Source organism: Lampetra fluviatilis, chromosome 5 (genome assembly GCF_964198595.1).
Source record: "Lampetra fluviatilis chromosome 5, kcLamFluv1.1, whole genome shotgun sequence".
In the NCBI taxonomy this organism is placed as follows: domain Eukaryota; kingdom Metazoa; phylum Chordata; class Hyperoartia; order Petromyzontiformes; family Petromyzontidae; genus Lampetra; species Lampetra fluviatilis.
In genome coordinates this window covers 4,127,723-4,148,509 of record NC_136279.1, presented here as the reverse complement: position 1 = coordinate 4,148,509, position 20,787 = coordinate 4,127,723, and the positions used below count along the sequence as shown (strand labels likewise).

The window sequence follows — 20,787 nt, the reverse complement described above, 5'->3', positions numbered from 1 at the left end:
CTACGTCATTGGAACCTCATTTGCCAGTAAAAAAATATAATTGTTTTTTTACCCTTCTATCTGGCAACAAAACTGACACCTTTTTTTACAAGGAATCATGTTTGCATAGACCACAATACCTGTTTTTTGTTTGCATTATGGCTGCAGGTATTGTGGTCTATGCAAACATGATTCTGTGTAAAAAAGGTGTCAGTTTTGTTGCCAGATAGAAGGGTAAAAAAACAATTATCGAGATCCTACGTGTGAACTAATACTGCTTTGTGATTTGCATCGCTCCTGAATCACCTCTTCAAAAATGGAGGAAGCTGTCCACGATATATATTTTTATATAAAAGTCAATGCAAATCAGTCTTGGGGTATGTACACATGTAGAATTATTTTTACAACTTAATATCACCAAGAGTGTTGAACAAAGTTATGATTTTTCCGAGACCAAGACAAGAATCAACAAGACTTGAACAGCGCATGACCTTTGTGTGTTGTGACATTCTGAGTAACAGTTGACCCATCCGATTAAATTGTTCAATCCATAATGATATTAAGGCAGCTTTCACATCCTGGCTTGGGCCAACCTATACCGCACAATCAACCTCATCAAAGATCGTTTGGGACATCTTCATTCCTGTGTTCTAGTTAAAACTAACAATAACTGTTTTGCAAACAAAAATCTACACGTGTACACACCTTTACCCAGTCAGGTTGGGCGAATGCAGAGGCAATGAGATATTACAGCCGTGTGTGTTGTAGTTAATGGTGGGGCCTCAAGGAAAAGTAGAGGTACCGTTTCATACTTGGGGGGGAAAAAAAAGGGCACACTCACTATTCATGAGTGCAAACCATGCGATGAAAATAAAACAAAACATGTGGATGGCATATAGGGCTTCCAAAATGCCATTCCTTCTTCTCCCACAGTATCATCCCCTATTTCTAGGTTTCTCCCCAATTATGTCTTCAATCTCCCTATCTCAGTCCTCTTATACCCCCTCTGGCCTTTCTGGACTCGATCCTTCCTTGCCTGTCTATCCTTCCTCTATAGGTACCCCCCTGCCCCCACCACGTCATCCCGTTCCTTCCCCGTGCAACCCTGTCAGTAGGGGTAGAGCGGATGCCACCAGGACAGGATGCGCACGCTGTCCTGGTGGTGCCCGTTCTACTCTGCCTCGCCTTTATCCTTCGTCGCCTTCCTTGCCTCTCCCCCTGCCATCCCTTCCCTCCCTCCCTCCCGCGCGCGACCCTGTCAGTAGGGGTAGAGTGGGTGCCACCAGGGCAGGATGCGCACGCTGCACACGGGGTCGAGCACGACGAGGGGACCGGCGTCCATACGCCGGCGCGTCCGCCCGCGCGGAGCTGGCGAGTCGACAAACGCCAGCTTGACGCGGTGGTGCCGCATGTCGGTGCTCACGGAGATCATCAGCTGCGCACGCAACGGGCAAACGGCACGAGCGCACCACATGACGCAAGCACGATACGTGGCACGAGCTGAACGTGCGCATTGTCAACATGTGCGGAATACGATACGCGGCACAACGCAAACAACAAGTACATGCACAATACTCTGGGTCTTTCGGTAAACTCACGCAGATATAATTTTTTTTCTATCTACATGACTTTACTGAAAGACCCAAAGAGTATGAATTCCTGCAGTCACGAAAGCTTTCAAGTCAACACGCACAATAGCAACACAACGCACAAACAATCCAAGCACATGTAGAGTGCATATACAATACACGTACAATGTAAATCCAATACACATGCACAATTTAAGCACAATAAACAATGCAAGCCCAATGCTTACTACAATTGTAGTGCGCAACGCAAATACAGACAATAAAATAAGGGTGCTCCCCCCCCCCCACTCCCTTACCTGCGAGAGCGTCATGCCCATGACGACGGGCACGAGGATGAAGTTGAGCACCGTCACCTGCAGCAGGCAGCAGTCGCCGTCAGCGTTCTCGCTCACCCCCTGGTACTCGCGCGGCACTGCCAGGGCTGGCCGTGCCACCCCCCTGGGCGTCGGCCCCGTCCCCGTCCCCGCCTGCGTCAGAGCACAACACCGACCACCGCACGCATGCGTCATTCCACCGCCGCCTCTGCGATTCGATGAATCGTCACGATTGCATACGCACGCACGACACATTTTGCTTGGATGTAGATGTTATATTTAGCAATGTCATTTAAATGCCGTGACTTAAAGCTTGCGTGACTGCAGGAATTCATATTGTGTGGGTCTTTCGGTAAAATCACGTAGGTAGGTTCAAAGAAAAAAACAAAAACCTACGACGTTTCGATCGCATCAGGCTGATGACGACCGCTGGCGTTGCGATCGAAACGTTGTAGTTTTTTGTTATTTTCTTTGACCCAAAGAATAGCAATTTAAATTCCATTTGTTAATCCACTGCTTGATGATGGCATCCGCTCACTGTCTTGAAACATGGGTGGGGGTCGTTTGACTTCACCACACTTGGCAATGTGGGTTGATGAGGGGGCTGGGGGGGGTGACAGGACCAGTTCAAATACCACTCGCCACTGATTTTAGCCATGGACAGTAATAAAACTCAGGTCAGAGTTCAGTACAGTGTACAAACCTCTTAACCATCACTACTATCAAATTACTGAGGGTAATGTTTCTAGTTGCAATCCGCACTGCATAGTTGAAAAAGGTGGTGGTGCTTTGGCAGCTCAGATCCATTGGGGGGAAATTCCCCATTCCCTTGGTGGTGAGGGCTTTATCTCCCCATTGGATGATCATTGTTCATTTCCCAAAGGGATGAACAAGCAGTCAGCCCATATCTAGGACTTGACTCACAAGCTACATGTACATTTCAATGTCAACGACGCGGCAATCAAATGGTTGAGTCATTTTGATTTATAAATCTGCAATAACTACACAATAATCAACACTGTACATCACTCACACCTCAGGAATGTCACTCGTGAGCGAGTTGGTGAAAATTCAGCCTCTTGGAAGCCAGTGCTGCAGAGTTCTGGATCTCACCTGTTTTCTAAATTTGAAGTTGAACTCCCACTTGTGCTGCTCCTGGCTGTGTGTGCTGCAGTTCACCCTTTTGTGCCATGACATGAGGCACTTGGGCAGACAGCAGAACAAGAGCACAGAAAACCAACGTGCAATGTCACTCCCAGACGAAGCAACGAATTTAATTTGAGTTGTGTCCATTCGACAGCCAAGTTATGAACACATTCCTGCGGAGGGAGCTGGTAGGAACGTTGGGTTGCTCGGTCAATGGCCAGGGTCAACGGCGGCGTGGTGTATTCCGCAAATATGCCCGACTGTGAGGGCGGGCACAAGCCGGCGTGAGTAGGTTAAATGTTGAGTTTTATAAGGGCACCACGGGGTGACCAGCCCGTCCCCACCGAGCCCCACCCCCCACCCTCCCCATCCAGCCCCTCCCCACCCTCCCATCCCTCCCCACCCAGCCCCTCCCTGCACGACGGACGGACACAGTAATCCCCTGTGGGCTGGTGTAACCAGGAGGTTCCTACCAGTAAGAAAACGATGACTTTCATACAGATTATGGGGACTGAAAGGGCAAATTACTGACCCAGTGGACATCCAAACAACATGCACTTTAGATTTTATATTCTATCGCACTGTGGCTTTCTGCAGGGTGTCAGGGCATGCTTGTGCACTATCGTACTGTGGCTTGCTGCAGGGTGTCGGGGCATGCTTGTGCACTATCGTACTGTGGCTTGCTGCAGGGTGTCAGGGCATGCTTGTGCACTATCGTACTGTGGCTTGCTGCAGGGTGTCGGGGCATGCTTGTGTACTATCGTACTGTGGCTTGCTGCAGGGTGTCGGGGCATGCTTGTGCACTATCGTACTGTGGCTTGCTGCAGGGTGTCGGGGCATGCTTGTGCACTATCGTACTGTGGCTTGCTGCAGGGTGTCGGGGCATGCTTGTGCACTATCGTACTGTGGCTTGCTGCAGGGTGTCGGGCGTGCTGTCGGGCAGTGGGGGCAGGTCCTGCACGCGGCTGCGGAAGGGCTCGTAGAGGTGGCACAGCGAGCGCACCACGTTGGCCTTGAGGCCGCGCTGGCACCGTGCCACCTCCTCGAGCTGCAGGCGTGCGGGCAACTCCGCACCGCGGTGATAGTATCTGCGCGCGCACAGAACGCAAACGTCCCGCGTGAAACCTGCACAGGCTGTCGGGGTGGGCGCTGTTAGCATGCACCCAAGAGGGCCGGTGCAGTGCACAAATTGCCCCTTTGTCAGAAATTGACATTAGAAAAACCCTAGAGATTGATGGGCAACTCTGCAACCAACCCCAGTTCTTTATGCAGGGGGTGAACAAGATTACATCCATCTTCTTGGTTCTTTCGGTAAAGTCACGTAGAAGGGAAATAATAAAATAATAAAAATAAAACATAATAAAATAATAAAAATAAAACATAATACAAATTGCATTGAATGTTTTATTTTTATTATTTTATTATTTCCCTTCTACGTGACTTTACCGAAAGAACCAAGATGAATCCCTGCAGTCACGAAAGTTTTAAATCGAAGATTACATCCTTCACTATAAAGCCAATTTCACGTGGATGACTACCAGCATTCACGATGAAGTGCACAATAAGCGTTTCACACATATACAAGACTTATGCATGAAAATATTGAACATAGGCAAAGCAGTTTTGCTGCACAGCTTGAGTTCGCATGACAAAAAGAAACTTGACCTATGTGCAGTCAAGGAGTGGAACCAGTGAGGGGGCATTCGGTAATGTGTCCCACTAAACTACGGTTTTAAGTTCTCGTTTGTTTTGGAATAAAAATTATTCAATGTATAAACAACTCCCAATTAGAAACGTTGTTGGTTGTGTAAGAACAAGTTTGTGTACAGTAGCAGCACGTTTTTGTACCGTAGTTCATATTCACACTGCAGTTAAAATATTATATAGTTAATGCATGCTCCATAAGTTAGCATTAACACGTACAATATTTAATATTGCATTTTACCCACATGAGTGTAAAAATTTGAAATTCATAGCAAGCGAATAATATAAACTCAAGTTTCTGAATGTGAAAGAAAAAAACCAGAGGACCCGGAGAAAAATACACGTGACCACGGGGAGAGAAAACACGCAAACTCCAAATATACAACAGGCGTCAAAAGGTTGGGGATCGAACCCACGAGCTCCTGCACACGAGGCGAGGTAGTTCAACATCTCGCCACTGTGACACCCTCTTGACATCACACGCGAAGCCCTCCAGCCAGGCCCCACCTGCGGTAGAGGCGAGCCCAGAAGACCGTGGTGCACGTGACGAACCACGCGCGCTTGGAGATGAGCGCGAAGCGGCCCACGTCTTCGGGCCGGATGTACGCGGCCAGCAGCAGCCAGAGATCCATGGGGAACTCCTGCCCTCCCTCGTCACCATCGTCCTCTGCCTCTACACAGCGGGAACATTGTAAAAAGAAAGCGTTGTTTAGTTGCGACGCACTAAGCCGTCTGTTTATATCGAATTATTGTGTTTGTCATTTCGCAAAAATATTTTGCCAGAAAATAAAATGCATCTAATGGAGCAATGATATGAAGATGTTTTGCAAAGCAGACAATACGATTATCGCCGTAGACCTTACATCGCACCATATATTGCAACATCGTCGTATCACAGCAGCCCTTAATGTAAACGGCTCGTGAGCCATCGCGCAGGAAGAAACTGAAGGGGCTCACTGCTGGCCGGCTTGCTTCTCTTCTTGCGGCTCTTGGCGTTGGCGTGATGCTGGGACTGCGACAACTCCTCTCCGAAGTCGGCACAGTCCGTGTCGTCCGAGTCACAGAGGCCGGCATCGCCCAGCTGCGCGCCAACCCCCGTCACAGGCACCATCGACGCCTCCAAGCCACACAGCAGCTTTGCTGGGACACAAACCACGCACAAAGACAAACATCTCCTGTATAACCTACACAGCCTATTGGGACAAGGGCTGTTATAGCCAAGGGTGGCACAGTCGGGTTTTTTTACAATCGGGTTTAATTGTCTTTTATATTAAACCCGATCATCTGAGATTGGGAGAAATCCGGTTTAATTGGTTCTAAAAAAAAAAAAACCCGATGCCTGCCGCTGGAAAAATCGGGTTTTTTCCACCCATGGTTATAGCAAGAGCCTATGAAGACCAGAACAGCACAAGGGGCGGTGGTTTGGCCCGTACCAAACATGGCCGCCGTCATCTCTCCAGTGCTGATATTTATACGTATGTGTATGTATGTCAAACTTATTTCGCACCCTACACAGCCAACTGTGCCAATAGGAGGATCCGGGGAAAGGACAACAAACTCAACACAAAAAGCAGTTCTAAAGAAAGGGGCATACACCACACCAGGTGCTCATTTATGGCCGACACATATTTCCATATTTCACCTTTAATATCACTTGAGATGGAACATCTCCTTACGAAGGGCATCCAGAGTGTCGATTGACACATAGATCGCTAATACGATTTGACGTGGGAGAGGCCTAGAAAGTGGTTCCGATACCACCCGTCACTAAAGATAGCAGTGGCCAGGAATCAAATTCAAGTCGCTACATTCATAGCAGTGCATGCAAATCATCATTGCAGCTACGCTCCTCCACTGCTCCCTATAAAAAACACACACCGAATGATGCAATAGCTTCCCTTTGCTCAGCAATGCAGACGTAACGAACGTGCCAAGTCTATTACGAGCACAAGCTCACGCCGTGTAGACACAGGGTTCCTAGAAAATGTACGATAACTTTCCAGACATTTTGAAGATTCTCAGGGTTCATTCTTAATGTCTGACCGTTAGAGACATGTTTCAAAATATTCACGCAGACTTTAATCGTTGATAAATTCTGCATAATCATTTGGCTGAATGGACTTTCCAAAAGTCATTCCGCAGCATGGTAGCGTAATATTACAACAAGGCATTTGTATCGGGTCATTTGCATTCTGGGGAAAGGAGGCACACCATTTACTTCATGGCAAGAGAGAGACTCGGTCATAAAATAGAGCAGAGGAAGGTCTTGAGCTTGGAATTGAAGAGGGGTAAGAGAGTGACAACTCGAATGGCTGGGGTAACGGGGAGTCCCAGACGACAAGAGAGCCAGCCACACATAGCTACAGACGACTGCCCAAGTCCACAGTTCTGAAGAGACCACACCTCAACCACGGTGTTCTCACCTTCTTTGTGTATGGCGTTCACCATGGCCTTCTTCACCCGCCCGGACTTTACCACCGCAGGGTCTGTGTTGGCGAAGTCCGCGACGGTCACTGCACGCACACACACACACAGACACGTCAACCCATGTCGCGTCAAACACACGTTGGACGGATTGTAAAGTTCAAACGCACAGGTGTCCCACAGTGAGATTGCCTGCTTAAGTTATGGGAGTTGATTAATGACACCACATCTAATTGGAGCTTTCCTATAGTAGGATGTTTGCTAAGGGAGGGGGGTGGGGTCTTAAATTATGATGGGTAACATCGTCGAATTTAAGTAGAGGCATCGCACATGAATGTGGCCTTCTTAGGGCGGTGCTGACATTTACGAAATTACATTCCAATACAGAGCTATCCCACAGTAAGATATTATTACTAAGTGCTGTAGAGGGGCATTTAAAATCAGTCTCATGGCCTACAGATTCCAACCGCCAGTGTCCCTTTGGCAGTCAAGTTTAGTACACAAAAACTGCATTCCATGTAGGTTTTTTTGTTGGTTAGATCGCGTAAATGTGTGTCGTTAAACCCGCCACCACCCGACACAGCTAATTAGTAAGGTTTGTCGCGTGAACGGAACATGCCGATTCGTAACTAGTGCAGCACACCGGTGTGTTGGAGAGCAAATTCCACAATGTTGTGGAGATGTTGTAGATTTGCTTTCACATTCAAGTTATTGAATTAAATGGAATTGTTTCTGTTTGATTTTCCTTCATTCGCATGGTGAGTTACACAGATAAAGTTACTGTTCTGGATCGGCAACACGTTATACTTGATGCAATGGGTGTTTGTCATTATTTGCACGGACCGTAGATAACACGCCACGGCAAAACTGCATAATCATTAACCACAACGATCTTCATGATGGTGATTGCGTTTATGACCCTTGAGCTACACACATTTGAAACCTTTAAAACGGACTGCATCAGCAGCTTTCCCCCTCTTTTTTCTTCCTGATGACGAACGCTTGTGTTGCGATCGAAACGTCGTAGTTTTTTTGTTATTTTCTTTGAACCTATCTACGTGACTTTACCAAAAAGACCCAAAGAAAATGGTTATTTTATTAAAATAACATTTTCACCACCATAAACCGGTCAAACAACTGCTGTTAGCCAATTGCGGAGATGAAGCCAGCTAATATTGTTCTGTGTAAGGCATCCTCGTGACCATCGTCTGGATGCCAACAGCGCCGTACACTCTGAATTGTAAATGTTCTAAGTGGTTTAAAGCTTTCGTGACTGCAGGGATTCATATTCTTGGTTCTTTCGGTAAAGTCACGTGGAAGGGAAATAATAATAATAAAACAATAAAATTATCACGACGTTTCGATTACAACACAAGCAAATCATCATCAGGTGTGAAAACCACAGAAATAATTTTTTTTCACAAAACCACAGCAAAAACATTTTCTTGCTGTGGGTTTCAACACCTGATGATTGCTTGTGTTGCAATCAAAACGTCGTGATAATTTTATTGTTTTATTTTTTATTATTTCCCTTCTACGTGACTTTACCAAAAGAACCAAGAATATTCTACATTTGAAGCTTTCGTGACTGCAAGGATTCATACTCAGTTTTTTTCGGTAAAGTCACGTAGGTAAACATAAATAATAGAAATAAAGTATCCACTTGGTGAGGCAGTCAAACATTGGTAGCCTTTCGGATATAATTATCTTACCAATGTGCTATGAAGGGACATCGGCCGAAACGTCGCCCATTATATATTTTCCTTTTTTTACGAAATGTACTGTACTGTACCCGCCCTTACCATATGCGGACTTTCCACCACTGGCCGATGGCTGTTGGACAGGGCACGAGCACCGCCTCAACGGAACATTTGAGCAGAACACAAACAATATCTCTTCATCTGTGTGAGGTGGGGGGAGAAGAGCTTAATAGCTCATCGGATTCCTCCAGTACAAATATTAAGTTTAAAAAAAAAACCTCCTTTACCAAGATGGCCGCGTTGACACGTGACCCCCTCCCCGGGGCCCCTCCCCCCCCCTAACCCCGCCCCTCGCGCGCCTCTCTCCTCAACGTTACCGGCGTCCCCGCACGAGTCGCCGCCACCGCCGCGCGACTTCAGCCGTTGTCTCTGATTCCCCTTCCTGGGCATCTTGCGCGACTCGCCGCGACTCGCGTCGCGCTCACTGCCATGACGGCGAGCAGCGCGACGCGGAGGAAATTAAACATTGGAGCCGGCTGAGCGGCAGCGGCCCTCCTCCCGGGTCGGCGGCCATGACAGACTAAGCCCCCCCCCCGCCTGCCTCCACTCCCCCTCCCTCCCACCGGATCCCCTGCCCTGCCCCCTCGCACCCTCCCCCTTCCCTCACTTCCCCACCCTCACCTCCGTCACTCCCCGCACCCCCCTCCCTCACTTCCCCACCCTCACCTCCGTCACTCCCCGCACCCCCCTCCCTCACTCCCCCTCCCTCACTCCCCCCACCCCACTCCCTCACTCCCCCCACCCCCCTCCCTCACTCCCCCCACCCCCCTCCCTCACTCCCCCCACCCCCCTCCCTCCCACCCTCACTTACTCTCTCACACCCCCCCCACCCCCTGCGCTGCCACGCGACTCGAGCTCATGGGGAGGACCACCCAATGGGGACTTCACGTCACCATTAAAGAGTGACGTCACCAATGAAGAGTGACGTCGTGCCACCGAGCGGGTGACGTGGATAAACGTTGTGAGCGCGTCACGTTTGGTGACAAAATAAACAGAACGGCGCTGGGAGACATTTCGCCTCCTTTTCAATTTCTTTCCCGCCACGTGAACAACAAACTTGTTCTTTACATTACCCACCGGACCTTCTGTGACTGCATCATTTCAGCAGCATTGCTTCGGTACAAGCGCAACTCTAAGAGACCCGAATTCGGCAGACTCGCGCTTGCTTTAAGGGGCCGTCCATAAATGACGTCACGCACCTAGGGGGGGGGGGGGAGGTCAGACATTTGTGACGATGTGTGACGAGGGGGGGGTTTGAGAAATGTGACGTCACATCAAAATGCGCAACTTTAAATAAATATAGACAACACGTTCTACTTAATTAAATATACCTTTTAATGTTTTCTCCTACAACATCAGAGTGCAGCGCCACATTAAATACGCACTACAATGACAATAGTTTAAAGCGACATTGAGCGTCACCGTCAAATGGTGACGTCATCGCATCGTTGGTTTCTTTCCACGTTGACATGACGTCAAAAAAACCCGCCAAACCGGCCCGCCCACGACGTAACATCTAAGAAATTGCGTCACCGCGAATCCAGTGTGACTACAACGCCGGTGACGTCATCGCGCGGTGGTGGACGTCACGAGGAGGCTGGCAAGATGATGGCGACCTTAGCGGTAGAGCCGCTGCGGCTGGATCGCGGTACGGAGCCTCAGATTCTGCGGCGGCGGCGGCGACGGCGGCCGCGGGCACGGCGACGGGGCGAGCGCGGGCGCGGCAGAGGGGTAGAGCCGGGGCTAGGGGCACGAGAGCGGGGGATACGGTCCCGTTACCAGGCACGCTCACCACCATGACGGGTCTTATATCCCACTCTCCCCCCCCCACCCCTCATCCCCCACTCTCCCCCCCACCCCTCATCCCCCACTCCCCCCGCCCCTCATCCCCCACTCTCCCACCCCTCATCCCCCACTTTCCCCACCCCTCATCCCCCACTCTCCCCACCCCTCATCCCCCACTCTCCCCACCCCTCATCCCCCACTCTCCCCACCCCTCATCCCCCACTCTCCCCACCCCTCATTTCCCACTCTCCCCACCCCTCATTTCCCACTCTCCCCACCCCTCATCCTCCACTCTCCCACCCCTCATCCCCCACTCCCCCCGCCCCTCATCCCCCACTCTCCCCACCCCTCATCCCCCACTCTCCCCACCCCTCATCCCCCACTCTCCCCACCCCTCATCCCCCACTCTCCCCACCCCTCATTTCCCACTCTCCCCACCCCTCATTTCCCACTCTCCCCACCCCTCATCCTCCACTCTCCCCACCCCTCATCTCCCACTCTCCCCACCTTCATCCACGACTCACCCCACCTCATCCTCGTCCATCTTATTTCCTACTTTACCCTGCTCATCATCCCTCAACTCTCACTGCCATGAAGCCCCCCCCCCCACTACCCGACTCACCCCCTTATCCTTCACTTTAACCCCGTCCCTCAGCCTACCCTACTCACCTCATCCCCCACTCCCCCCCCCCTTACCCTGCCCTCACTCCCCACTCATCAGGCTTCCCTTAGAAACTCATCACCCTTCTCATCCTCCTTCGTTCAATCCTCATCCCCCACTTCCTTTCACTCTACCCCCCCCCGCAACCCAAATCAAACTCCGTGCACTCATGAACCTGGCTCACAGTCACTCGTGGGAGCCAAGGGTCTCACGCGGGTCCCCCTGCTGTGTGCACCATCCTCGCTGTCGCAGCCCAAACATTGCCAGCCAGCATCCTCAGCAACACCCGTGGGGCGAGACGTACACGCGGCACCAGGGCTCGCTCAACCAGGAAACCTCAGCAAGCCCGCTGCTGGCTCTGACACCAGCATAGCCCGGTTTGGTGGTGACGGTGACGTGGATAATCAAATTGCTGCTGTCTTGTTGTTGCCGCTGCTACGGCTGTTGTCATTGTCACTGTCTCTTCCCATTAACCTCCCACACCCCCATGCCTCGCGCGCTGTCGACACAGACGTAGCCCGTGCCATTGAGCTCCTGGAGCGACTCCAGCGCAGCGGGGAGGTGCCCGCGCACAAGATCCTGGCGCTGCAGAAGGTGCTGCAGAGCGACTTCTGCACGGCCGTGCGAGAGGTGGGTTTCTAAAAACTCCTCGTGGCCACCCTCCACGGTGGAGATTCCCCGTGGTCATCCACCATCGTGCAGAACCCGTGGTGCGCCACGGTGGCGAGGTGTTAAGGTTTAGAAAAGGAAACGAAAAGGATTGGGCAAGGGATAAGATTTGGGCACTGGGTTTTGTTCATGTTTAGGGTTCAGCATTTATGGATCTCGGTTAGGAATAGGCAATATGCAAGGACAGGGATACGTTTGGCAAGTTGGTAAGAGTTAAGCAATAACAGAGCTAAGATAGGGTTAGGTAAGACCTAGGATTGTGCCATGGTAATGCAAAGTCAGGGTTAGGGTGAGGCGAGGGCAACATTCAGGGCTACATTTAAGAGTTATAACCTTAGAATTAAGGTTATGGTTGTCCGAAGGTTAGACTCGGGCTAACACCATGTTTGGTTTATGGTTGTACACCCTTCGGTGCGGTGTTGTGCGATAATCATATTCCTCCTCCATGTTGATCTGCCGCAGGTTTATGAGTACATTTATGAGACCCTGGACATCACGGGCAACCAGGAGATGAGGGCTCTCGCTACCGCCAAGGTACATCCACCCTCTCCACCTTAATCTGTCCGAGTGTCTTCTTCATTGGTTATGGAATGATGGAGGGATGTGCCCAGCCGATGCAGGGTTCTGCCTCGTCCTCTCCAGCCATCTACGAGCACCGTGCGTGGCAGCCTGTCCGTAATATTCAGAACTTGGGGGACGGGATTAGTGGTTCACGAAAAGATCGTACCGTGTGGTGACACTTCCAACACGCTGGGCGGCGAGAATTCCAGGAGATGGAAGTACAGCAATTGTGATTGTAATGCCCCTGTGTGGATATTTGAGTGTTATCCCCCAGTATGTGTGTTTCCTCACGTGTGAAAAAAACACGAATTCAGATTAAATTGGCCAAGCACTCCAATTCAGGACCCTTCCTGAATGGAGTCTTAAGGCTATATTAAGATTGGATAAAATATGTTTTTTATTTCTACCGACCACCAATATCATCAGCATTAACAGACACTTCTGTGTTGTGAATTGAAGAATACAGATTGGCCTTTGTAAATGTAGTTTTAAATGTTAAAACATTGATTTCAGAGGCGATCTTACCAGTTATTCTTTTCACGTTTATTTTTTACAACTACTTTGTTGTTGTTGCATATTTACATTTTGTTGAAGTGTTTTAAATACTTAAGTTATGTTATCGTTTAGCCTAACTTCGTGTAATTTAGTCCATCAATCCAAATGTCCAACGTATCAACCCATTCATAAATTTTTCCCATTCCATCTGTCTGACCATCCATATTCCCTTCTATTTGTCCATTCATTTCCCACCCATCCAAATCGCTGTTCATCGACGTGTACATTGCCCATATGTTTCTACATCTCTCCATCATTCCATAAGTGCCCATCAATCAATTTGTTCACATACCATCTTGCCATTTCACCATTTATCCTTCCATCTTGACTTCCATCTGTCCACCGTTCCCCAAAGCCCCTGCGTACTTTTCATTCGTTCCCATGTCTCCGCGCCCTGCCTGTCGCTGCATCCGCTCTGCACAGGCGACGGTGGCGGCGTTTGCTGCGAGCGACGGCCACGCGCATCCCCGCGTGGTCGAGCTGCCCAAGACCGACGAGGGCCTGGGCTTCAACGTGATGGGCGGCAAGGAGCAGAACTCGCCCATCTACATCTCCCGCATCATCCCCGGTGGCGTGGCCGACCGGCAGGGCGGGCTCAAGCGCGGCGACCAGCTGCTGTCCGTCAACGGCGTGGTGAGTAACGTTGTCTCCACCCGGCCAACCCACACACCTCACTCGCATCTTTCACTCACGTCCCTCGCCCGCTAAGGCAAAGATACCCCGGATAGTGTTGTCAGACTGTCGGGGCAAGTGCTGCAACGCCGTCTCGCCCAGCCACCCGCATCCCTCACCCTCATCCCTCACCGGCATCCCTCACCAGCATCCCTCACCCGCTAAGGCAAAGATACCCCGGATAGCGTTAGCAGACTGTCGGGGCAAGTGCTGCCACACCGTCTCGCCCAGCCACCCGCATCCCTCACCCGCATCCCTCACCCGCTAAGGCAATGATACCCCGGATAACCTGAGCAGACTGTTGGGGCAAGTGTCTCTTCCGACGTCCGTAACGGCGCCTCGCGCGCGTCTCTCCCGGCATCTGTCACGGCGCCGCAGAGTGTGGAGGGCGAGCACCACGAGCGTGCCGTGGAGCTGCTGAAGCAGGCGCAGGGCTCGGTGAAGCTGGTCGTGCGCTACACGCCCAAGGTGCTCGAGGAGATGGAGGCTCGCTTCGAGAAAATGCGCACGGCCAAGCGGCGCCAACAGAGCACGAGCTCCTAGCCGGGCACTGCCCAGCCCGCGGGCGAGCATACCACGCGCGCATGTGCATAAGTGGGTCCGAGTGAGTGAGTGCTTGCGTGTGTAATTGCGTGAAAGTTTGCGCGCGCACGTGTGTGTGTGTGTATATGCGTGCGCGTGTGTGTGCACCATGCTCCTACAGTCTGTTAAGGCTTTATGGGGCTCTCTGTGTTTGTGCACCGCGAGTGGGTGTGAGTGCATTCGTATGTCTGCATCATCATATGTCCTTTCCGTCAGCTGATTGGCGACGATGGGGCTGCATGAATATCTCTTTCCCTAAACAATCCTGAACCAATCCCACTCTTTTCTCTTCTAGGTCTCTTGCTTCACCATCTCTCCTCTGCTCCCGTTTCCTTCCACTTGTGTGTGCGGAATCGCTAAGTACGGAATCCTATCCCAGCTCATGCTTTGCAACAAACCCGAACCGCTGTGGTCTTCTCTCTTTCACTTCGTAGAGTGTAAAATAATTTTCAGCCGTTTTCTTATTTCTTCACGCTTCAGTCTTTGCAGTCTAGAAACTCCTCGGATCCTTCCCATCCGGTTCATCTCGGCTACTACGATCTTCAGCTTACTCATCGTCCAACATTCTGCAACGTACAGTAGCAGTACTGCAACCACCATCCACTCGTATGTCTTCACCTTGGCCCTGATGTTTTCATCTCTCCAGATGTTGTTCAGTCCTCCAAAGGTCGTGGCTGTCAGACCGATCCTCCTCTTTATATCGTTATCACATCTTTCATCCCGCGATATTAGGCCTCCGAAGTATACAAATTCATGTCCTGTTCTAATTCCCTGCCCCCAATCGATGCTTCTCAAATGGTCTTCTTTCCCATCACCATCACCTTTGCTTTGTCGGCATTGATTCTCAGTCCAAGCGATCTCTCTTCACTCTTCACCTTGTCTGTTATTTCTTGCAGATAGTATCTTTTGTTTCTGCCACAAAATTTATGTCATCCGAAAATGTTTACTGTAATTTACATGAACGTATGTGTGTGCACGTGGGTGGGTATGAGTGTATATATGAATGTGCGTGCTTGTATAAGTACGTATATGTAAGCTTGTTTGTCTGCACACAAGTGAGTGCGAGTGCTCTCGTGTGTGTGTGTGTGTCCATGTACGTGCGTATCCAGGAGTGAGCGCGTGGGCACATGTATAAGTGCACATGTATGTGTGTAGGTGTGTCTGAGTTTGTGTCCTTGAATGAGTTGGTGCTCATAAATACGTGTGTGAATGTACGTGTGTGTGTGTACACGTGGTATAATTGCGTGACTGTGCATGCGTACACGTGTGCGTATTTATGTGCGTGTGTTGATGCACGTGCATGAACACTTGCACATGTGCACACGCGTGCATGCACATGTGCTTGCACTTATGCACACATTCAGTCACATGTACACGTGCGCATATGTACACACATGCATGCATGTACCTGGTCATGCATGAGCACGGGCGCGCGCATGAGTACACACATACTTTTGTGCGCCCATGTGCACTTGTATGAATGTGTACGTGCGCGCAAATATGCGCGCGTGACCGACCTGCAGTCGGTGAGAATCCAATGCCATCAAGTGTGAGCTTAGCTTTTCAAATACTCCTGAATCTGAACCCCGATCCGATTGGGGTTGGATTGGGGTCATCGTTGTTACTATCACGATGATGTGGGTGCACGGGGTCAAGGGAGAGAAAACTCGCAGATAAGACTGGGGATGGTCTAAAGCAGCACTCTCAACTCTCGAGCCCTTATGACCCCCACCCCGCTACCACTACAATCTATCTTTTTGTAATTACAAATCTTTCTACGCATATGCAAATGAACACCACTGCATCCACATGATGGTTGGCAGTCATGGAAATCAGTACCGTGGGGCAGCGGTCACGAGGACTAGAGAATCGCTGGGCCTTGTTCAGTTGCGTCGAAATGATTCTGGAAGTTTTTAGGGAGCACAGTTGATGTTGACTTTGCCTCGGTCCCTAAAAGTTATGGGGTGAGAAAAGTTTGAACCTTTGGGAGATCCACGGTGGCGATATGTTAATTACCTCGCCTGAGGTCGTGGGTTCGATCCCGATCCTTGATGCCTGCTGTATATTTGGAGTTTGCATGTCTCTCTCCCTGTGGTTTGCGTGGGATTTTCTCCAGTTTCTTACCCCCACATTTAGAATCAACATGCGTTCAAAGTATTTGGCTGCTATGAATGTCCACACGATTCGACACTTTGTTCAGCTATCATTTGTGACCAGGCCACTTCTGAATAAGAGCTATATAGCTCAGTGGGCCTTACCTGGTAAAATAAAAAAAATGGTGTAGTTTATATCCACAGGCTTAGCAAGAAAACGTACATCCCGTGGCCCCACGCAAATAAAAGGATTTTGTGGAAAGACGGAAATATGACTAATGCCGTGTTTAACAAGCAATTTCACATGAAGTAGAATTATCGATTAACTGCACAAATTTGGTGGGGCTGGAAGGATAACCCCGCTACCAAATAAGCAATATCTGTGGTTAATCGGACACTAATAGGAAAGTGTTTGGGGTTTTCTGGGGAGGGTGCTCGGGCAAATATGGAAGGGGGATAGTCCTCGGTGACTACGAAAAGTGCACGACATCAGTGTTCTGTATTAGAGTATTATTATTATTGTGAAATCATCTGACCACATGGCACAGTGGTTAGAGCATTAATTAACCGCACAATGAGAAGGTTGCAGATTCAAATTCCACCTGGGGAGGGGTCAACTTGACCCATCGCAAACTTTCCCAGGCCGAGACAGGTGAGTTCTAATTTTCGATTTGAAGCTTTCGTGACTGCAGGGATTCATCTTCTTGGTTCTTTCGGTAAAGTCACGTAGAAGGGAAATAATAAAAAAGTAAAAAATGCGTTGCAATCGAAACGTCGTGAGAATTTTAATGTTTTATTTTTATTATTTCCCTTCTACGTGACTTTACCAAATAGGTGTGTACCACTTTTGTAAGTAGTTGCTCACCAGGCTACTAGGAGATACTGGCTCCCGTTCTATCACATGTGGAATTCCTGCTGGCTCAGGTTTGCCAACAGATCGAGGCACTGTTCAATGCTCTATTGGCCAATGAAATGTATTCGACTTGAAGGTGGTATAATCCTGGAACAACCAAGACCTCCCTACTCAAACTAGCAACCTTCTGTTCTCGTCTCACTTGGCAGGCCCAATCTAGCCGTGGAATTTCCACATTCCCTTGGTGGGGGCCATTCTATAAAATAGGGAAACCACCAATACTGTACATGAATATCATTTATCTATCCAGAAAATCCTCACTGAGTCTGAATACTCTTCAACAGGAGAGTTCTAGAATGTCTTTAATTACTATCTTGCATAATCGATTGACGTGGTAATAGCTGTCCCTTTGTAACCACGATTACCCGGAATGCATCTCTGTTAAATACACGGCGGTGGCAGACGCCAGCAATCTCTTTACTTTTAATGTAAGGTTGGTGGATCGTGCACAGATCATCTTCTAGGCGAGACTCTCAACCTGCAGGACTCCCTGATTGATGGTGCCTGTAAAATGTCGGAGGCAGTATAGAAAATAGGTTGTGGAACCTATCTTCACAGGAGATTATTGTTGAGTCTCTTCCTCTCATAGGTCTCTGTGTTCCTTTAGAGGCACTCTGGTGTCCTCACACATGAAACAAAATGATTCTCAACGAGGAACTGGCCGTACAGCCCAAGCAGGTTACTTGTATTGGAGCCTTCAGGCTCAGTGAGATTTCAATGGATATAAGACGTTTGAACTGACAGTATTTCGCTATAAGTGAACGCGGCACATTGGAGAAATATCGTGGGAGGATAGAGGAAGTAACCTGGAAATGCGGTGTAGAGAATGTTGTGTAAATGAGCTTGTGATGGGTGGGACACGTGTGCAGGAAGGAAGAGGGCATGTTAACGCGACAGGCATTGGAGTGGCGCGCAGAGTTCGGTGACCAAGCGCAAGACCTGGAGGCAGATGGTGGGAGACTGAGAGCAGACCTAGGAGGTCGGGCATTGACTGCGTTAAGAGCTGCGGGCGGCAACGGCGAGGTGTGGTAGCATCTTCAGCATTTGGGGCGTGATGGCCCCTTGCTCTCGCCGTACGAAAGCAATCGGTGTCTCGGCTTCTAAACGAATTGACCACTCCGCTGGCCGTCATCCCAAAAGCCCCTGCTTACCGTAGGTGGGCAACGATAAACTAAACAGTGGGCCCACATTTCTCTCCAAACAGAATCCCAAATAACGATCGCACACATGCCTCAAAGCCTTCACACTCATTTTCAAGAGGGTCCTGCTTGGGATGTTTGGCCAATTCTTGACCAGAATTAAACCAATGCATACGAGTGGTTAACACTTTGAAAAGATGTGTCTCAATCTGCTGTTCCGCAACTTACTTTCTCTCCTACTCCACCACGTCGGTCACCGCTTGGTTCCCATGGTCCTTGTTGCTGGAGCATGCGATTCAAGATGCCCATCCATATGCGATCCACCAACCCAACCTCCCGTGTCGCTGGGTCAAAGTGCACACCACCACCACCACATATATTCCACTGAAGTCTGCCAACACGTTGAGTGACGCGATATTGTGTTTTACAAAGCGAAGAGTACAAAGGGAGAAACTCGTGCTTGGTTCATGCCATGTTCACTTTCTGCCGTGGCACACACTCAAACCGCGGCCTCTGGGTATCGGGGCAAGATTAATGAATGCGTCACCTCGTGTTGGTCAAGAGTAATTATGCGCAACTACCTGCCGCTTAACAAATGATCCCAATGTGAATACGAGGGCTGATCGAACACTCGTGGGTCACGTGACCGAAGTTGAGCAATCGGAGGAAGATCGCTGCGTGTTTTAACAAAGTGTCTCCCTAGTCAAATTATCTTTAGGCATTGTTCTTACCCCATTGACGACCCTGCATCAGTGGCGCAAATTCCACATTTTTACGGCATATTATTACCCGAACATACGTGTCCCAACTGGTCCTGATCTGCCAGCCTGATTTTTCAATCATAAGGTTGTGAGTTCAAAGCTCCTTTAGGGGTCAGCCCTGCCTGTCATCCTTTTGAAGTTGATACAATGAGCGAACCGCTTTGTGTAACGTCAACAGCAGCGGTCGTCTTCTCAAAGAGACTGGCCCCGAACGGCAATGTGAAATTTCCACCACTCGCTCGGGACAGCCAATGGGAGTGCTTCGAGCAGGAAGACACGTTGGGCCCCGTCCACGTACTGGTAACGAGTATTCACGCTCATCCAGCTGTTGACAAAACCATCCCATTGTCCCCGTTACCACCAGAACGGAGACTCCCTGAAGCGGCGTGTTCGCTGTCAACATTTGAATCTGGCCCTGGGTCGTTGTTTTTTTTTACTTTGCCCGTACAGCAAACGAGAAGTGCTTTTTCTGTTTGTGTTGTTTGTTATCCTTCCCGCGCACCTCCGATGAGCACGGATGGCTACGTACGGTGCGGAGGAAGTTTAACATACAGCCAGCGTAGAGTTAATTATATACTACAGTGCTGTGCGAGTCAATGTTCACGTGCTGGTGCGTATTGTTACACCAGGAAACCCTCACTTGTTCTCAAGACCCTTTGTTTGGTTTTTTTGAACGATAATCCTTCCATTTGCCCTGCATTGGGATATTTGGCCATTTCTCTACCCAAAATGCAGCTTGGCAAGAAATACTTTTTTTTAGTTTTAAACAATATAGAGGTACATACGAAGGTGTTAATTCAGCAATCGGTGAGGTCGTGAAACGTCTTCGCGTGGCTCGAGATACATTTCCACCAGAGCATGTCACAAGCCGACGGAGAAATCGAGCAATTTTGAAGTCCACCCACACGACGTTCTGACCCCAGTCGCCTCAACATGTAGCCCGGCTTTGAAGCGTTAACAGTGTTCCGTAGTTTACCACTTAGCAGGTTCTATTTTTGTTGTTAATTTTAAGTTTTACCTTTGTGTTTACTGTGTCGGGGTAATACTGCCTTGCTTGAAGATGTGATGTGATTTGGTGAGGTGCTGCAGTTTCGGCTGTACGATGTTACATACTCTTTTTTTTTAATACCTCATTGGCGTGTTGCAGATGCATAATTTATGTCTTTCTGACCATATTTAAGAGGCGTTAGAGACTTGGATGTTTTCAGTAATAAATGTTAGTTCGTGTTCACCCTTTAATCGCCACTGCTTCACCTTTCATTGCATGTGCTGCAACCCAGTAGCAACAATGTTACACAGCCTCCTTGACTATTAGAATTTAACATTCGTGCTGGGTTTTCAACAGTGGCTGGGGGTGATCAACCCCCTCCAGCCCCAACGCAACTGGACTGATGTTCAGTAGCACGAGGCAACGGCGGCATTCCAGGCTCATAATGGCCATTCCAAAGACACGTTAGCCAGAAATGCCAAGGTCTGAGCT

The 20,787-nt window shown here is 49.4% G+C and overlaps 2 protein-coding genes across 4 annotated transcripts; one reads left to right on the top strand and one right to left on the bottom strand.

The window, feature by feature from the left end:
• Nucleotides 1–144: 144 nt before the first annotated feature.
• Nucleotides 145–9,442, bottom strand: TMEM183A (transmembrane protein 183A). Its single transcript, XM_078856503.1, has 8 exons — nt 9,234–9,442; nt 7,156–7,245; nt 5,690–5,872; nt 5,240–5,405; nt 3,933–4,116; nt 2,996–3,085; nt 1,865–2,035; nt 145–1,414 (listed from the first exon to the last, which is right to left on the bottom strand). The coding sequence occupies exons 1-8, from the start codon at nt 9,304–9,306 to the stop codon at nt 1,238–1,240; spliced, it is 1,134 nt and encodes a 377-aa protein (XP_078712629.1). The 5' UTR covers nt 9,307–9,442; the 3' UTR covers nt 145–1,237.
• A 1,030-nt stretch (nt 9,443–10,472) lies between these two features.
• LOC144932441 (protein lin-7 homolog C-like) lies at nt 10,473–20,546 on the top strand. Of its 3 annotated transcripts, none has more exons than XR_013636910.1 (6): nt 10,473–10,564; nt 11,874–11,992; nt 12,494–12,565; nt 13,571–13,780; nt 14,198–14,413; nt 18,277–20,546. XR_013636910.1 is itself a non-coding variant. In XM_078856509.1 (6 exons), exons 1-6 carry the CDS (start codon nt 10,522–10,524, stop codon nt 18,331–18,333), a joined length of 591 nt encoding a protein of 196 aa, XP_078712635.1. In that variant the 5' UTR covers nt 10,473–10,521; the 3' UTR covers nt 18,334–20,546. The 3 variants fall into 3 exon arrangements, 2 of the variants coding, with proteins under 2 accessions (XP_078712635.1, XP_078712633.1); XM_078856509.1 differs by having other exon boundaries at nt 14,198–14,287; XM_078856507.1 differs by having other exon boundaries at nt 14,198–14,384.
• Nucleotides 20,547–20,787: the final 241 nt, after the last annotated feature.

What these genes read in the sequence shown, in the direction of transcription:
- LOC144932441 (XM_078856507.1), top strand. Translation starts at nt 10,522, where the DNA reads ATGATGGCGACCTTAGCGGTAGAGCCGCTGCGGCTGGATCGCG. An exon ending in GCCGCTGCGGCTGGATCGCG is followed by an intron (nt 10,565 to 11,873) that starts GTACGGAGCCTC and finishes CTGTCGACACAG; the next exon opens with ACGTAGCCCGTGCCATTGAG. An exon ending in TCTGCACGGCCGTGCGAGAG is followed by an intron (nt 11,993 to 12,493) that starts GTGGGTTTCTAA and finishes GATCTGCCGCAG; the next exon opens with GTTTATGAGTACATTTATGA.
- TMEM183A (XM_078856503.1), bottom strand. Translation starts at nt 9,306, where the DNA reads ATGCCCAGGAAGGGGAATCAGAGACAACGGCTGAAGTCGCGCGGCGGT. An exon ending in GAACGCCATACACAAAGAAG is followed by an intron (nt 5,873 to 7,155) that starts GTGAGAACACCG and finishes TTTGTGTCCCAG; the next exon opens with CAAAGCTGCTGTGTGGCTTG. An exon ending in TGGGCTCGCCTCTACCGCAG is followed by an intron (nt 4,117 to 5,239) that starts GTGGGGCCTGGC and finishes GTGCGCGCGCAG; the next exon opens with ATACTATCACCGCGGTGCGG.